The sequence below is a fragment of the Balaenoptera ricei genome, chromosome 18 (assembly GCF_028023285.1).
Source record: "Balaenoptera ricei isolate mBalRic1 chromosome 18, mBalRic1.hap2, whole genome shotgun sequence".
Lineage (NCBI taxonomy): Eukaryota > Metazoa > Chordata > Mammalia > Artiodactyla > Balaenopteridae > Balaenoptera > Balaenoptera ricei.
This window is the reverse complement of record NC_082656.1, coordinates 2,584,934-2,603,884: the sequence shown is the minus strand read 5'-3', so window position 1 is coordinate 2,603,884 and position 18,951 is coordinate 2,584,934. Positions and strand designations below refer to the sequence as shown.

Genomic DNA, 18,951 nt, shown 5'->3' with positions numbered 1-18,951 from the left:
TAAAGTCATTCATTCAACTAACACGTGTTGGGCATTTATTATGCCTGGTCTTTAGAATATGGAAGGGAATGAAATGGATGTAGATACCGACTTTTGTGACTTTTCCTTTCTAACAGAGGGAGACAGTACACAGTAAACATAATACATAATTAAATTATATGGTACCTCATACAATGGAACAAAAGGACCAGTGGGCATGAAAAGGAGGTGGGAGTCCGATGGGGTGTCATAGGAACGTGTGTCACAGTTTTAAATAGGATGCTCAGGAAAGACCTCTTGGAGATGAAATTTGAGCAAACACTTGAAGGAGGTGAGTGAATTAGTCATAAGCTATTTAGGGGAAGAATGTTCCAGACAGGGGAGCACGTGCAGATCCCGTAGGTGGGCACTGCTTGGCACGTTCCAAGAACAGGGAGGAGACTGGTGTGCTGGCGGGGAGGGACTGAGGGCCAGGGAGTCGAAGTCATGGTTGAAGAGGAAGCCATGAAGGAGATGGGGACCCACTGCAGGGAGTGACACGGTCTGACTTACTTTGTAAAAGGGTCCCTCTAGCTGCTGTGTGGAGGGCAGGGGTAGAGGTGGGGAAACCCATTATGGTTTGCTGTCACAACCCAGGTGAGAGATGACGGCAGTTCTGGCCAGGAGGGCTGTGTGTAAGAGGCCCTTACCTGATGGCTCTATGCTGGTTCATGTGTCAGTCTGTCCAGGGAGGCTGGGAGAATGTCCTGACCACCTGGCAGTGTCGGAATGTCATTTAAGATGAATGTCGACAACCTGATGAGGATCTTTCCAACAACCATCGGTTCCCTAATTCTCCAGTACCTCCTGGGTGTCCAGCAATTCAAGTTGATTCCAACATTAACTACCCAGAGTTAGCACAGACCCCACGGTTACAGGCTTAGTCCTGCGGGATCGCCTTCACTTGAGGTGCCAGCAGGGACGGAATCCCCAGGCTACCCCCACTACAAATTCAGGGATTCCCAGGACCCCTGCCCTCAGGTTCAATAATTCACTAGACTGACTCAGAACCCAGAAAGCTCTTTACTTATGACTACAGTTTATTATGAAGAATACAACTCAGGAACAGCTCATGGCAGAGATGCATAGGTCAAGATTTGGGGGCAGCAGGTGTGCAGAGCTCCCGGGCCCTCTCCAGGTGCACGTCCCGTCCCAGCACCTTCATGTGCTTACCAGCCTGGAAACTCCTGCAGCTTGGTGGTTGTTCCAGAGTTCCCAGCTAAGTGTCATCATGTTGGCGTGATTGATTAAATCATTGGCTGTTGGTGGTTGAAGTCAATCTCTAGTCTATCTCCCCTCCCTGGAGATCAGAACGGGTCAGAAAGTTCCTACCCTCTAATCATGTGGTTGGTTCCTGGGGTGACCAACTCCCCTCCCCACCCCCATCTGAGGCTACCTGGGGGCCCTGCCATCAGCATACAGAAAACACTCTTATCACTCAGGAAATTCCAAGAGTTTTAGGAGCTCTGTGCCAGGATCCAGAGGCAAAGACCAAATATTTATTTCCTATTATCCCATAATCAAAGTAACAAAGATTCAGATGAGAGAGCAGAGTCCATCCAGTCTTCAGGAGAGCAGGCAGATAAGCTGAGTCCAACTGTATGAAAACTAAGCCCAGACAGGGAAGAGCAGGTGTGCAGGAGAGGGCGAAGCAAACCTGCCAGCCCTGACTTCTGATGGAGTCATGGATTTGGTGGCAGTAACCCCGGAATAGAGCCAGGGACATAGAGTCCAAAGAAAGAACAGTGGATTAGCAATTATTCTGCACCTCCTAGGTTTCAATAGCTTGTGAGTATAAATAAGGTCAATTAATATTTACACCCATGTCTCCATGGCTCCAGATCTTCACCTGTTGGTAAGACCTTAACCTCCATGCTCTTCTTGTTGGCTTAAATTCTTCCCCAGCTACTTCTGGGTGTCCTCAGGGCGGTGGCATCTCCTATGGGCCCAGGAACGAATTTGCTCACGTTCTTTCCACTTGAGCCTCTTGGTCAAGGGCACTTGTCATGACCCCTGCAGCTGGTGCCTCAGTAAGACTTTATCCCAACAGACTCCCTTGGGACCAAAGTGACTGCAACCTGTGGATGGTAGGTCGGGAAGAGGAATGGCTTCTCCTCAAGCCCGTGCTGATTTTGTTTCCTAGGAAGGAGGCAGTGCTGCATGGACTCATTCCCATTCAGCATTTCATGGCACTGGTTCTTCACCTTCTGTCCTCATAGGCTCCACACCAGTCCTTCGTGTGTGGCCAGAGAGGGGAGGATGGTTCCCATCCTGTCCCTTCTAGGTCTTCTCTTTCCTCCCTTCCTTAGACACCTGCCTCTGCATCCAAACACAACAAAACCAACTCAACAAACACCCTCCCAGCTCCTTTAAGAGAAAACAAATTGTGTAATGTGAAGAGTATAAACTTTTGAGCCAGACATAACTTGGTTTGAATCCCATTTACTAGTCATGGAGCCTTGAGTAAGTTACTTCTTTTCATAATATGGGGAAAATAATGCCTATAATAATGTTAGATCAGAGACTGTGAATGTAAGACACTTGTGTAGTACCTGATGTGGAAAAGGGCACCATTGCTCTCATCCCTCCATCCTCCAGAAACCAGCACTGATGGCTCACCCACAGTCCAGAGCATCTGTCATCACGCAGGTGCCCCAGGCACGGTGCTGCCACCACCATCCCAGCCTAATGAACAGTTGCAAACCCGTCTTTCTTGTCCTTCTTGGTTGGTGGTGGGGATTTCTGGCCAGAGGCCCAGAGCAGGGTGGAGAGTGGGCCCATGGGGCAAAGGGAAAGTATTGGTGTATGTGGAGGGGTGCTTGGGCTTTCACCCTCCTTACCTGGAATTGACAGAAATCCTATGCTTGGCCTTGGTACCCCTCTACCTTGTGATAAAAATTTTATCATGAGAAATTTCAGGCATCCACAGAAGTAGGGGAACTATTACAATGAACATCCATATAGCCAATGGGCAGATTCAGTGATGATTGAAATCCACCACATTTGTTCATGACCCTCTTTTTCTTTGTGTCAGTGTGTTAAAGCAAACCCTAGACGTCTTATTTTTCCCTGGTCTTTGTGGCAGGGCCCTGCGTGTACATCTGTGTCAGGGGGCACTTCTTAAACTGCAGGGTGGTCCTCTGAGGAGCCCCAAGGGCTGCTCCGCTCCAGGCAGGTTCTTCTCAGGGAAGGAGGGACTCGTGTGCGGAGCCGGGGCAAGTTCGGTGCGGTCACCAGAAGGCACAGATGGGAGAAGAGGAACAGTCACAGCCATAGAAACACATGTGTTATTTAACATTCATGGCTGTCAGAATCATTGCCCTTTAGACACTGCTTAGGAAGGTCCCCTTCGCTGAAAAATCAACTGATAGCTTTTTCTTCAGAATAATAGAAAGTTAACTTATTACCCAGCATGAAACAGGATTTTAAATTATCTCATTTACTGAATCTCCTGGGGAGGGGTGCTGGGGGAAGGAATCTCATATAGAAGTGATAGCATAGAGTTAAATCGACTCAAGATGATTTTTTTAAATTAAGCAGTAGGCAAAACGATTTATATGTGAAAATTTAATATAAATGGTTCTCATTTCTAGTCTGTTATGATTGAAAGCAGTAGCCATCGAAAAACAGTACAGAAACAAAACACTAATTCTTTTCAGAGGCAAACTCCATCTGAAAGCTACAGCACCTCCTAGACCAAGTAAATAGGTTCTGTAGAAAAAGCCCTCAAAGAGTGAATAGAAAAAAACAAAATCCCTAGAACAATCGTAGAAAATATAAAAGACAGAAAAGCTGTATAAAAGTGATTGCATATGATTGTGCCATCTGGCATAAGAAGGCACAGCCAAACCATTTGACATTTTGACGTAAGGTTAAATTGCTACCTGCTCCCCACTGCCCACAAAAGGGAAAACAACAAAAAGGAACTGACCGTTCTCACGTTGCAAGAAAGTGGTGGCTGAATGCAGAGTCCCGAATGAATGGATTTCAGACAGTATTTAATTTGTTCCTTTCACCTGCATGGAGAAAGATGAAGGCAAATGTGTTTTTTAAAAGACAATGGGGCTTCCCTGGTGGCGCAGTGGTTGAGAGTCTGCCTGCTAGTGCGGGGGACGTGGGTTCGAGCCCTGGTTCTGGAAGATCCCACATGCCGCGGAGCAACTGGGCCTGTGAGCCACAACTACTGAGCCTGCGCGTCTGGAGCCTGTGCTCCGCAACAAGAGAGGCCGCGATAGTGAGAGGCCCGCGCAGCGCGATGAAGAGTGGCCCCCGCTTGCCGCAAGTAGAGAAAGCCCTTGCACAGAAACGAAGACCCAACACAGACAAAAAAAAAAAAGACAATGATGTACTACAGACCCATCATACATGTTTACCATACCTTTATTTTTAACTAGGGAGGGCTTAGCTTAGAGCTTCAGTCGAGCCCCAGAAGGAGAGGAGAGAAGGTTTGCAAGGAGGACGCATGTCTTGCAGATATCGTGTTAAGTGTGGAGGAGGCAACTGATGGCTTCTCTGTCCGCTGCTCACAGCCACTGAAAAAGGCAAACACTGGGAGGGTCATCTCTGTGTCTGCACTTTACTAATAGTACCTCGTCATCATATTCTTTGGATCCATAGGTCGTGTTACAATAAGAGATGATTAAGAACCCTTGTTCCCTATTCTGGAACAGGAAATTGTGACCATACATTTTTAGAGTAAATACCATGAATGTTACCCAGTTTACTTACAGTTATTTAGTGAAGGCTGCTCAAAGGGTTAGGTTAGGATTAGCCCATTCTTTCAATTGAGAGCGTGGATTCTCCTTGGATTGCGTCGTCTTAACCTTCTGCGTCCACTCAGTTGACTGGTTAAGCCATGCCTAGCTGTTGGTGCTTTTTTTTCCACTTTAACGTCTTTAAAACAGAATGTCCAGGGAAATGTGCAAAAAAGGTACAACGATGTGAGCATGGCTGCAGGGCTCTGGGAGGATGCTCAGGAAGGAGGGGCTGGGGCAAGGCAGGAGAGGTGAGCCTGTCTCTGAAGCCTTTGAACTTGAAGCACTGAGTGTTGTTATGCTGGGGAAAGGCTCAGTCGTGCTTCGTTATAGATCAACTCGGTGGCAACAGGAAGGATTAGTCGGAGGGGAAACGATTTGGGGCAGTGAGAAGAGCTGGGACCCTGACCTAGTGGTCTGAGTAAAAGAGGGTAAGGACCTGAACCAACAGGAACAGACAGACGGAATGGATTCAAAAGGTGTTGATAGGACTGAGCACTTCGACACGGTGGCCAATTGGATGTGTAAGGAGAGGGTTTGCAGACAATGACCAGCATTTCCTTCTTGGAATATTTGTTTTGCATCTATAATATCTTTAGATTATTTAACCAAAAAGGGAAAATATTTAGAAAACAAGAAAGTGACCAAAGGCTTACAAGACAAACACACATATAACTTTCATTGCTAAGGACATTAAATATGTGTTTTCTGAACTACATTCAATTGCCCTTAATAGTTTTCCACTGATTAGTTTTTTTTTTTAATTAATTAATTAATTAATTTATTTATGGCTGTGTTGGGTCTTCGTTTCTGTGCGAGGGCTTTCTCCAGTTGCGGCGAGTGGGGGCCACTCTTCATTGTGGTGCGCGGGCCTCTCACTATCGTGGCCTCTCTTGTTGCGGAGCACAGGCTCCAGACGCACAGGCTCAGTAGTTGTGGCTCACGGGCCTAGTTGCTCCGCGGCATGTGGGATCTTCCCAGACCAGGGCTCGAACCCGTGTCCCCTGCATTAACAGGCAGATTCTCAACCACTGCGCCACCAGGGAAGCCCCACTGATGAGTTTTTAATGTAAATTACTTAGCCATTACAGTTATAAAGATTATGGAAATAGTGAACAATCATACAGTTTGTTTAGATTTAGATTTGGGTGAATTCTGAAAGAAAAACTGTACATTTGAATATTATTCTACCCTTTCCCTATTTAAAAATTTTGTCCCTGCTGCTTCAGAAATATTCATTTTTAGAAGCAGTCAGTAAATAGACATCTTTTTCCATTTTATAACTATCTAATTTATCCAATAAAATCCTATCAAGAGAAAATTTGAAATGGTTCGGGAAATGAGCAAAAATGTAGGATTTTAACAGATGAAGCATCTGTTCAATTGCAGTAATCATGTAAAATTCACTCATTTTGGTTTTTTATGGATTCATTCCCAATTTTCCTTAAAAAGCTCTCTTGACCTATTTCTAACTAGCATTTCCTTTGTGTCCCCTCCAGTAGTGGTTGCCTGCCAACTACTATCATTGTTCTCCAAACAGCAAATGCATGAAGCCGTTCATGAACCCTTCCGTGTGAGGAAGGCTGTAGCATGCTCCTATTTTTAAATAAAGCAAAGGGAAAAAACAGAACATTGTTTTTCACAAATTCACAGATCTGTAATTTTGTGGACACAGTTTCTGTGATTCATATTTTCAAGTTATTGTGGTGCTGACTCTGCACAGAGATAAAACAATGGTCAGCTTTTGAAGTGATCATTCATTGACATTATTACTCCAAGTCCAGATATTTAGACATTAGATAAATAAGAACATGTTTTTTTATTTTTAAAAATCTTTAATGAATGTAAGCAAGAAATGTTAAAAATAAAATATGACAAAATAAAAAAGATTCCATTTTTCATAAATAAACTCATTTCTCAAATACTTCTGATCCAAAGGATGTTAGTTTAATCAAATCATGGTCTAGGGATTCTATCTGAGACACTGCTTAACAGCTAAACACGGGTGAGTGTATTTTTACACAAGTAACTCAATTGGCTATAATTAACTGAACAGAACTAGTGAATTGTAAAATCTCACCCTTTTTGCTGTCTATATCTATATAGACATGTAGATATGTCTATATCTCTATTCTGTAATTCATGCTTATATATCACATTTATTTACTTATTTATCTTTAATTTTTATTGAACTGTGGTTGATTTACAATGTTGTGTTAGTTTCAGGTGTACAGCAAAGTGAATCGGTTATGCATATACATATATCCACCCTTTTTTAGATTCTTTTCCCATATAGGCCATTACAGAGTACTGAGTAGCGTTCCCTGTGCTATACAGTATGTCCTTATTAGTTATCTATTTTATATATAGCAGTGTGTATATGTCAATTCCAATCTCCCAGTTTATTCCTCCCGCCCTTTTCCCCCGGTAACCATAGGTTTGTTTTCCACATCTGTGACTCTATTTCTGTTTTGTAAATAAGTTCATTTGTACAATTTTTTTAGATTCCACATATAAGTGGTATCGTATGATATTTGTCTTTGTCTGACTTACCATATTCATTCAAAAGTGTTTTCCAGCACGTGTGTGAGGGCTTTTGTGCTGCCTACATCCAGCCAGACTATAAAATTGCCATGTGCTTGAAAATACAAGACTGTAATTAGCTCTTAGGAGAGATTTTAGGGCACTTTTATCCCTAAAGCATGCTGACTGTGTGAGATTTTTAGAATCTCAAGCAAAGTGTTTCCCCTTTACTTCAGTTCTGGGGAGCAGCATAGAATAAGGAAATTGAATGGAAACCTGGGTTCCAGTCTTGACACTTGGCATTTGCAAGGAAATCTTAGACAAATTACTTACCATCTCTGGGTCCTGAATCCTGATTTATAAATGTGGTTGATAATGTCTTCTTTGTAGATTTACCTGGGAATTAAATATGACAGTGGGTGTGAAAGATTCAGCATGTGATTGGTGATAAATGAATACAAATGAGTATTGTTCTAAATGGTGGAATATTTTTCTTTAGAGTGAACCCCAAATCTGTCTCTGGAGACACAGAAATTTTTATACATGAAAACCATTCTCTTATTTGAACAGTATAACATGTACCCTGGAGTCATGTTTTCCCCAGGATAAACATCTCTATTAGCACCAATAACAACCCCATATGGGGGTATGGACAGGGTATGGGTTTGCACGGAGTGGGGTTAGATCTTGGCCCTGTGTGTGGTCTGGGGAAATTATAACCTTTCTGAATCTCTTTTATTAAAAAATCTGTAAAATAGAAATAAAAATGCCTCATAGGATTTTAGTGAAGATTAAATTAGAAGTGTTGGGTGCCCAGTAAGTGTTTCATTATGGCAGGTATTATTATTATGTGTGGTTTTGAATTTCTCACCATCCCAATGACTGCTTTAAGTGAACAGTGGTCTCTGTGATACGATTTCAGAGGCAGTTGGGTGACTCATCTTCCCAAACTCTGAACCTAGTGCCCACACAGCAACAGAAATATCCTTGAGAGAGAGGAATAGGCTGCATTGCCTTCCTGCTGGAAGAAGCAAGTGGGGATCAGAGGAGACAGTGCCATGGCATCGAGAGGGATACGTCTTGTTGAGAGTTACCCCGTGTGTGTGGTCTTCTCCAAAGAAGGTTTAAAGAGACGGAAAGAAAAATAAATTCTATTTCTAAACACACACAGACACAGGGAAATGCACCTGAAGGGAATCCCAGGGCCACTTTGGAGTGGGACTCCTCGTGAGCAGGAGGGATGTGCCTGGCAGGGAAGCAGATCCACGACGGTGTGAAGGATGGAGCTGATGGGAGCTGACCTTGGGAAAGCTTGGGAGTAAAGACAATGAAGGAGGAAAAGGAAGAACCAGATCTCAGTCCAGACACGGAATCAACCAGGAGGGCAGTCTCTTTCCTGACGGGGACTTGAGGCTGCTGTGCTCATCCAAGAAAACCTTTAATGGAAGACAACGCCGTGACACTCAGGAGCTTTCCTTTATTTTAGCACTTTCCCTTTCATATTGAAATGATGTTTGTGTATCATTTCAGTCTTTGAGCTCCTTACGGGCACTGGGGTCGTTATTGACAGCATCATTGGTCTTTGATTTCTGGGCACCCAGCGGAGTGCCTGAACGTAGGATGGGCACAGGTCACGCTTACTGAACTCAGCAGAGCTGGGGAAGCAGTAGATCAAAGTGCAGAGTGCGTCAGGAGAGGAGGTGAAGTTCAGATCCAGATGTTGAAGAGTACCCAAGACACCACTGGCCTGCTGCACGGTTTTTCTGGCATTGGCCTTGACTGTTCAGGTGCCAGAGCCACAGAGGAGGGCGATGGGGAGGATGAGGGTGAGAAGAAGAGTGTGGAGGCCGCCCTCTTGTGATGCCTGCCTGCGTGCCGTTTCCATGAGCTGGCGCACCCCCAGACAGAGGCGGCATCGTGGTTGTCACGCATTTTTATTGTATGAATAAGTGCGACCCTCCCAGGTCAGCGACAGCCCTTTTCACCTCACCGTAACCCTGAGGAAGGGTTGTAACAGGTGAGGAAGTGAGCTCGGAGTGGTGACATCCCTCCCATGGAAAGGCGTGAGAGCGGGGCTGCAGGGGGCGTCAGGTCTGACCATCAGTTCACCTCCACACAAGGGGTGGAGGATGGAGACAGGTGGAAAGTGAAGAAAAGCAACATGTGTAAATAAAGGACAAAACAGAACGAAAATTATTAACTTCCTAAAAGAAAAGCACAATATCAATAGCTGGAAGAAACAGAAAAAAGGAAGAAGTGTATTAGAGTGTATTATGGTATTCGTTGCTCATATCATTTCCTTTTTTTATGTTCAATTTAATCAATTTTATGATGGAGTGTTTTATAGGTTTATGTCGTAAGTTTCCTACCGTTGTGTCTAGGGCCGAGACTCCATTAAAACACTCTAATTATTAGCATGCAGTACATTTATTTTAATGTACATACTGCTATAGTTAGCTCACTCTATCTCCGTATTTTCTATAAAGCGTTCCAAGAGGGGATGTTTAATCAAGGTCGTCATAAATGGAAGAGGAATTCAGAAACCACATGTGGTTTTATTATTCCCTGAAATGGCTAATATGGCTCAAGATGTGTCACCTTTACAAAATCTGAGGGCCTGAGTCACTTTTTTCCTTTCTAATGCAAAGTTCTTTCAGATTACCCCATTGCTGTATATAACCATGACTACACTTAAGGCCCTTCCTGGTTACTTTTGCTTTGGCAAAGCTATATTAGAATAATCTAGGATTTTTGGCAACCGAACAGCTACCTCGCATTCACATTAACAATAGATTCAAAAGCATCATGTAAAGTCTATACAATCCTATTTTGTCAAAACTTTTACAGCAGTTTAGGGAATTCGTAGTCCCTCTTTGGAAGGAGGAAAGGGAGGATTGTTCATTCAGAAACATGACATCATTTCTCAGAGCATGGTTTAATGGAACTAAAAATAAAAGTTAAGGCACCGTCTCCTCTATCTCCATTTTCCTTCCTTGTGTGGAAGGGAAGAATAAGTGAGAATCTGAGATGATCATTCAGGCTTCCTGGGCCACCCTTACTCCCATCCTGAATGGGGTTTAAAGAGCCTTGCTGGATTTCTTTCACCTGTTGGCTAGAAACCATAAGCTCCAGTGGATTCTCACTCATGTGAAAATGCTGAGTCTAGAACCTCACCTTCAAGTTAAATGGATAATACACTTAAAAAAAAAATGGGAAAAGCTAGCATCTAGGAGCTATGTTAAAAATGAGCATCTTTATAAAATAAATAAGCCATGGGGGTTTAAGGTACAGCATGGTGACTACAGTTAATAATACTGTATTATATATTTGAAAGTTGCTAAGAGTAGATCTTAAAAGTTCTCATCACAAGAAAAAAATTGTAACTATGTGTAGTGATAGATGTTAACTAGACGTATTGCGGTTATCATTTTGCAACATATACAAATAGCCGATTATTATGTTGTACACCTGAAACTAATATTACATGTCACTTATACCTCAGAGAAACAAACAGAGGCATGGACTAAAATCTAATGCCTCCATTAAACAAAATTAATTTTGCTTAAATGCCAAAAAACAAAAATGAATATTAACATATTCCGTGCTAACTCCAGTTATTTTTCTTACCTGCATCAGATTGATTTATTTTCTGTCTCCATTCATCAAATATTTTGTAGTTACTAACATCAGATAAACATGGAGATAGAAAGATGAGTAAGGCAATATTTCATAACTCAAGTCACCAAAGATGATCTTATGAGGAAGTCAGACTTGCGATGATTTAGAATAATTTCACTGAGGAATATACAGGATGCTGTGGGATCATGTAGCAAAGAAACCCTATCCTGTTTGAGATCATACATGTTGGTAACATGACTGCATAGATTCAGTTTTCCCAAGACAGTTTTTTTCTCTGTAGTTGATTCATTCTTATTTGGTCACACGAGTTTGGATGGCCAAAATGAACAGGCTTAGTAATCATTTCAAGGGTGAATAAATAACTAAAATAGATTTTAGCTCTTTAGCACTTTTCATACATAGATATTGGAGAGGGAAGCATACATTTCCTCCACTTGGAATGTTAAGTAGATAACTAGTTGGGGCTAACAATGGCATCTTAGTGAAGTACACAGGTTTTCTTTTAGAGCAACATAGAGGGATCCAGAGGAGAGAGAGAGACAGAGAGAGAAGCAGAATAGAGAGAAAGAAGTTTGTACCATACCAAGTCTAATCTGAGATAAACTCATGATTGTTCCATTTTCCTTGTACGCTGAGCTGAGCCTCAGTTACTTGCAATCACAAGAGTTCTAGCTGATACAACATTAGGACATTATCATTAACTAAATTCCAGACTTTATTTGTATTCACTAGTTATCCACTAGTATCATTTTCCATTCCAGGATCCAATCCAGAATACCATACTATATTTACTGAGCTTTTAAAGAAGTACATATTTGAACTACGTTATTTATTTATTTATTTATTTATTTATTTATTTAATTTATGGCTGTGTTGGGTCTTCGTTTCTGTGTGAGGGCTTTCTCTAGTTGCGGCAAGTGGGGGCCACTCTTCATCGCGGTGCGTGGGCCTCTCACTATCGCGGCCTCTCTTGTTGCGGTGCGCAGGCTCAGTAATTGTGGCTCATGGGCCTAGTTGCTCTGCGGCATGTGGGATCTTCCCAGACCAGGGCTCGAACCCGTGTCCCCTGCATTGGCAGGCAGATTCTCAACCACTGTGCCACCAGGGAAGCCCTACTGAGCTTTTAAATAACACTATAAAATATGTCAAAAGCATTCAGGGATGAGATATCATGGTCAAATTATTATTATTAACCCTGCCCTTATCCAGGCTCTCAGGTTCCTTTTAATCACAGCAATATGAGATTTCAGTGCCAAATTCTTTGATGTTCTTTGTCAAAGTTATAAGCAAATATATACAATTACAAATAAAATCCAAGTTATTTCAAAAAAAAAAAAAAAAAGTTAAGGCACCGTGTCTCCATTGGCACAGAGAAGGGAAGTTCTTTCACTCGTTTGGCTTGTTGTATTGAACGTGGCTTGCCGGCTAAGCTCTGCCTTTCTGGTTGAAGCCCAGATCCTCCGTGCAAAGGATCACTCTGCATAAGGCCTTGATGGTGGAGTTGTGGGGTCCATGGGGGAAGTCATCTAGAAGGTGGGCACCAGGCTCGCAGCCACGGTGCCCTGTGAGGCGTCAGGCTTCCCAGCGAAGGATACTTGGGGTGCATCTGAAGGAGGAGTGGACATCGGGGAAGGAAGGGGAATACAGGCAGAGACCACGTGAGAGAGCTGGGGAGTTAATTTCATGAGGCTGCAGCAGAGCCCGGAAGGGTAGGTGGGAGCGGGGGGAGAGTAAATTGGGGCGAGGGCGGGGAGTGAGAGATGAGTGTGACAAGTAGAACTTGAATGTCCTTCTAAGGAGTTTGTATTTCATTCTGTTCCTGTACGTATTTGAGGGCAAAGATGTCAGTTCCGGCCATTCTGGAAAAAGACCCAGAGCATCTTAAGAAGACGGTTAAATAGACAAACCACTGGACTCACCAGAAAAGTCAAAGTAGCCACATTCACAAATGTTTGTGCCCAGAGGGACTCTACACACTGTGGTACAGGGAATGCCTTTGCCTTCGCATCAACTACAATGTCATTATTTTTAGATATAATTTGCATACCATAAAATTCACCTTTTAAAGGGTCCAACTCAGTGTTTTTAGGATATTCACCGGCAGTGGAGGCTGTGGCGGGCAGAGGGCAGGTGCTGGACGCCCCAGGAAAGCATGGAGACAAAACGAGTGGAAACCAGCAAGCCTGACTCAGGACGGTGGACTCCCCATGCTTCTTCAAGGTCAGGCGATCTGATGGAAAGCAGAAACGGGGGGAGGTTTATCAAACACAGAGGCAAGGAAGAGAAAGGGTGACCTCAGTCACCTGCCAGGCCCATAGGGCTCAGGCCCACCCAGCCAAGTAGGAACAGACCACCTTCCTTCCTTTCCTGTCTCAGGGCTTTGGCCTGTGTGGGCTCAATCGCAGCTGACTATTTGGGGGAACAAGGAGAGAGGAGAACCCCCCCTACCCCTTCCCTCTAGGAAGGCTCTGACCACCCGCCTTAGTGTGGGGTGGTGATAGCTTCAGTGAGGAGAAAACTGACCTTCGAATGAGGATTGAAGGTTGAAGGTTGAATTTTTATGTAATGATTTTGGCTGAACTTATTCCAATCATAGCATTGAAATAACTGAAAGTGACCTCAGGACTGCCATTATATTAGAGTGAGCAAAAAAATCATAGGATCTGCCCAAATTCCCATCCCAAGGCCAAGAAAGATTACTTGCACACAATATCACCCCTCCCCCATCCTTCAGAAAAATGTACCTTGATATGTTACTACACAACATCTTTTAAAATCTTATCAGTTGCACTGTTTTCTAATATTTCTGCAGATTATTTAAACATCATTTTGCCATGTAGATTAGAGCAATGCTGTAGGCTGATCCGGTGATCACGCACAAATCCCTACTATCTTGCTGGAACCTACTATGGAGGCTTGAAAAGCTAAATAAACCTGTGGAAACTCCATATCCAGAAAGTTCCAAAAAGCAAAACTTGAATTTGCCATGAGCCGGCAACTATTTACAGAGCATTTACATTGTAGTAGGCATTATACGTAACCTGTAGATGATTTAAAGTACACAGATGTGTGTAGGTTATATGCAGATATTATGCCCTTTTATATAAGGGACTTGAGCATCCAAGGATTTTGGAAACCACGGGGGTCCTGGAACCAATCCCCCCTCCCTCCTGCTCCTCATACCAAGAGACAACTGTGTTCACTTTCCTTGCTTCCTTGCAGCTATGGGGTGGCCATGTGATAAAGTTCTGGCTAATGAGAGAGAAATAGAAGTCTGCTGGGAAAATCCTTCTTTTCCCATAAAACAGACAGGAGGGGTGTCTTCCCTTATCCTGGGACACAGACTTTTATGGTTGGCAGGGTGGCCTGAGAAGACTCTGAGAAGGTTGATTGGTGCTAAACTGTGATGAGCCTTGTATGCCACGCTGAATAACTTGACCCTGGATCCTACAAATTCTTGTAGGTTTTGGAGCAAAGAACTAAGTCAACAGTGGCCTCCCTGTCGTCAGATCCTATAGGCACTTCAGCTACTTGGCATTGCTGATGCCCTTCTTGAAGCTTTTTACTTAATCTCACGGATACGATTTTTCCCTTGGTTTTGTTCCTAGTTTAAGTCTTGTCTCCTTAAGTCACCCTCAGTTCTGCTGCCTGAGGAATCTTTGTAAAATGTAGCTACGATCGCCTAACCTGATTAAAATCTGAAAGGGGTTCCCCATCCCCTCCAGTCACTCCGTATGTGGCATAGAGACTTCATGACCGCGTGGTCATATTTTTTACGCTCCAGCACGAATTTTGCCCTCTGACCTTTTCGTAGGGAACTATTAGAAGTTCCTCAGCTTTATTGCTATTTTTGACTCCATAATTTGCAGGTGCTGTTTTCTCTCCCTTAGAGATCTTTTTCCTCTCCCTGTTTCGTTTATGGTTTTACTTATTCTTTAGGACTTCACTGAATGGCATGCCTACGATATCCTCATCTTTTTAATTCCAAGCTAAACAGCCTTGTGCTGACTCATGAAACAAAGGAATAATGATTTGTTATACTTTTGTCTTTGTATAATTGGAGAACATTTTCCAGAAGGGGCTAATTAATTGTTTCCCTCTGATCAAAGACATGCTATCAGGTGCATTCCAGTTTGTAAAATCACAAAGCATTGTTTCAGGGGAAGTTAACCTGAGCCTGGAGCTATGCTTCTAAACTGCAGTGTGAGACTGCAGATGGACCAGAATAAAAATTTAAGAATTTTTACACTGGATTGGACTGGCATTTTGATGATTACCCTGGATAGGATTTTCAGTTACTAAAATGTGTCCACGTTAGGGACAGGAAGATTTTCATCATCTAATAGTGATGGGGACGCTGGGGCCCATGCAATGCCAGATACGTCATCCAGGGAAAGAGAAAGAAAGCACCAGGGCAAGTTAAAACAGGGGTCATGAGAAGGAATAACATTGTTCTCTGCGTCCTGCTGAATCCAGCTTGTCCAATAAAACAGCTTCATTTGCCCGTCTCTATAACTGAAACAGGCTCAGAGGGTGGTCCCATGACCCCCTCCTATCTTACTGATTTGGACTCGTTCTAAATGAAAGGACTAAAGCTTTGGCTTCTTGCTGTTCTGCATTTGATAATAGGTTCCTACAGAATGAATATAAGGCTCAGCTTAACATTTCTTAGAGTACATTTTGCAAATTTCCTTCTTATCATACATACTGGTGACGTTTCATGAACAGATATTCAACAGTTACGAAGTTTGTGCACTTTTGAAAAATTAAAATACCCATACTTATTAAAAATTAAACTACCATACTTATTCATCGGGTTAAGTAGCCTAAGATATTTCTTCTCAATGGAAAGTTAGGCAGTTAATAGAAATGAGATTTACACAGTGATAAAAACATTGAAAAATACTATGTGTTCATGGTATAATTACCATCATATTAAAAACCCTTAAATTTATGGCCATGTATAAAATTGTTGTTTGTATTAAGGTTGGTGTTACAATTATGAATAATGTTTGAGTTTCCACTTTTCTTTATTTTCCAGATATTTATTCATTCCTTCTTTTCCCTCTCTCCCTCTTTTCCTCCCTCTCTTCCTTCCCTCCCTCCCTCAGTCCTTCCTTCCTTTCTTTGTATATATTTACTGAGCACCTATTCTGTGTTAGGACCTCTTCCAGGCCCCGGGAAGCCACCAGTAACAGGAGACACTAATTCCAAATCTGAGTTTGTGTCGGGTTGGGGCATGCATCAGAGAGAGAACTGGAAGAGGGGGAAGAATTAGGCAGCGACACCAAGTGCGGGTGAAAGAGGAGGGGAATGTGAGCTGCACCAGCTCTCTGCCCCCTTTGTAAGTTCTCTCTGGAGAAGCTCACCTTCCTGTGTTTCACCCAGGCCTCTGCTCCCTGTCACTTCTTAGGAAGAAGTTCTGCGACCACCCGAGTGCCTTTCCTGTCCCATCTTGCACTGCCCCAACGCCCTCCCCTCACTTAAACAGAACTGGCTGACCTCATAGCGTGAATTTATGTATCCTCTGTCCACTTGTTTACTATTGTCTTCTTCCTCAAAATGTAAGCATGAGATAGGGACTCTGTTTTGTTCATTGCTGTATTCCTGCAATTTAGAAGTGTGTGCATCTAGGACACAGGAGAGGTTTAACAAATATCAACAGAGTGATTAAAAGAATGAATGATTCCCTAATCTATATCCTTAGCTTTGACACCTCGCCTGAGTTCCAGATTTGCATGCCCCACGCTGACTAACCCTTTAAAGGATATCCTGAGCGTACTTTGAACTCCAGGTGTTCAAAGATTTTCATGATCAGCCTCCTTCCCCAGCCAAATCTGCTTCACTTCTTGTGAAATCCTCTCCCTTCAGGTCACTTCTTTGTCTCTCAAGTCTTCACTCTGCACCTTTGTTCCTTTGCCACTACACCCTGTTTGCCTGGCTCCTTAAGGAAATCAGAGATCTGAGGGTTATCAAAGAATTGAGGTGTGAAAGATTTGTCCTGGCACTAATGCACTTGCTTGTATGGCCTCGTCTGATTGAAGAAGTGAACGTTCATCCGTTAGGGTTTTCTGGCCTGATCTTTATATTGAATTTGCATGTTCTCCTGTAATTGATTGAACATGCTTACTTGTTCCAAGTAGGGAAAAACCTGCATGACTTATAGCAACTTCACTTTTAAATACGGTTGGAAGGAAGGAATGGAACAGCTGTAAGGGTGTTTTGTATCTTTATTACTGATAGTGAGTTCTGAGTAATATTTTCTGTGGAGGAGGGGGTAAAATTGAAAAACAGTATTTAATACCATTTTTGGGGTCAACACTAAAATTTAATTCTATTAAGGGTATTTAAACAAGAAGCACACAAGTTTACCTGTTCACGACAGAGCCTTTGAGTTGCCTGAGTAGACGTTGCCTTTTTTTTCCGCAATGTGTCTCTTCCACACCTCCGAGAGACGTTAGCCGGAAGAAAGGACTGACATGTTCTTAAGTGTCAACAAGCCACATACACTTTCAAATTACAAGGCAACGTTAGTCACTCTGGGGCGATTCCATCAACTCTGAGACTCCTGCTTCTGATTACAAGCTTGCAGGTGTGATGGGAAACGGGCCACGACAACAGAAGACAATATTGCCAAAATAAGTTGCATATGTTTTAACGCGTCATAGGATACGCTCGCGTGCATTCTCATCTATCACTTTCCTGCTGGCAGTCCTCACTCCATCAGGAAACCGAATCATCGATCCTCCTCTTGTACCTTAAAAACAAAGAGGAAACGAATCCGCGGAGACACTGTTCTGCGGCCGCCTCGTTCCCCGCTGGTGCCCGAGAGGCCACCGTCAACCTCATTTGGAGATGCTTCCAGAGACTCAAATCACTACGGCTGAAGGAGACGTAGGCCCTGCCGGTCTAGTTCTGCATGTCCTGGCACTTTGAACTCGGTCAAGGAAAACACAAGTCCTCTGTAAACCTGCGTCCCCCGTTTCCAGCGAAGTGTTGCAGGCGGTCCCTGCCTGGCATTGTCACAGACGGAGGGCGGGCGGGCGGTGGCGAGGCCTGAGGGAGGGACGGGGCCAGGCAGCTTCTCAACTACAGATCCGGGTAGGGTGGAGCCTGTAGGCGGGGCGAGTCCTGATGGGCGGGAAGGGGCCTGAGGGCGGGGCGGGGCCTGGTGGGTCCAGCGTCTCCTCAAGGAAAGGTGAGGGAGACGCGGGGCTTGACGGGAGGGGCATCTCCTCCGGAACGGTCCATGAGGGGCGGGGCCTTCGGAGGGGCGGGGCCTGGGGCGGGGCCTGGGGCCTGGGGCAGGGCCTGCGGGTGGGCCTTACGTGCAGGCCAGGCGTCTCCTCAGCTAACGGTCCGGGCGGGCGCGTGCCCGCGGGCGGCGCCTCCGGGGCCCTTGCGGCCGGGAGCGCGCCGGCGCCTCTGCCGGCCCCTCCTCGGCCGAGGCTTCCTCCAGCGGCTCCCTGTCGGCGGGCCGGGCCGGGAGGCGCGGGCTGCGGCGGGAGCATGGTGCGGGCGCGGCGGCGCCGGCGGTGAGGACACGTCATGGGCGACAGGTGAGCGCGGGTCGGCCCAGGGCGCGGCCCCACGTGGCGCCCGCTGAGGCCTTTGCCTTCACACAGGTGGCTCCGGGTGACCGTGCTGCCCGGCTGCGTGGGCTGCAGGACGATGGCGGTGCCCGCGTCCTGGACGGTGCGCGACGTGAAGCGGCGCCTCGCGGCCGAGACGGGCTTCCCCGCGTCGGAGCAGCGGCTGTGGCTCGGAGGCCGGCAGGTAGGGCGGGGACGGGGTCCCGGGGACGGGGGTGGGGCCTGGGGACGGGGCGGCTGGGGCGGGGGGCTTGGGGACGGGGCCTGGGGACGGCGGGCCCGGGGACGGCGGGACCGGGGACGGGGCCCGGGGATGGGGCCTGGGGACCGGGGACGGGGGGGAGCGGGCTGGGGACGGGGCCCGGGGTACGGGGGGTACCGGCGACGGGGTCTGGGGGGAGAGGCCGGGAATGGGGCGGCCGGGA

The 18,951-nt window shown here is 45.1% G+C and overlaps 1 protein-coding gene and 1 long non-coding RNA gene across 8 annotated transcripts in view; one reads left to right on the top strand and one right to left on the bottom strand.

Annotated features, from left to right (window-relative positions):
- SACS (sacsin molecular chaperone) overlaps window positions 1-18,951 on the top strand; it is a 75,773-nt gene that overhangs the window by 18,136 nt on the left and 38,686 nt on the right. For 6 of the 7 annotated variants that reach the window (XM_059903390.1, XM_059903388.1, XM_059903383.1 and 3 more), the window contains one exon: window positions 18,560-18,710. In XM_059903390.1, coding sequence (XP_059759373.1) covers window positions 18,560-18,710 — 151 coding nt within the window. Of the gene's footprint in view, window positions 1-18,418; window positions 18,494-18,559; window positions 18,711-18,951 lie in introns of those variants that run through there. The other variant, XM_059903387.1, reaches the window with a different exon arrangement.
- LOC132352688 (uncharacterized) lies at window positions 1,041-17,746 on the bottom strand. The gene is made up of 5 exons (XR_009498849.1): window positions 17,307-17,746; window positions 12,994-13,164; window positions 7,629-7,691; window positions 3,950-4,034; window positions 1,041-2,337 (listed from the first exon to the last, which is right to left on the bottom strand). It is a non-coding gene; the product is annotated as an uncharacterized LOC132352688 (long non-coding RNA).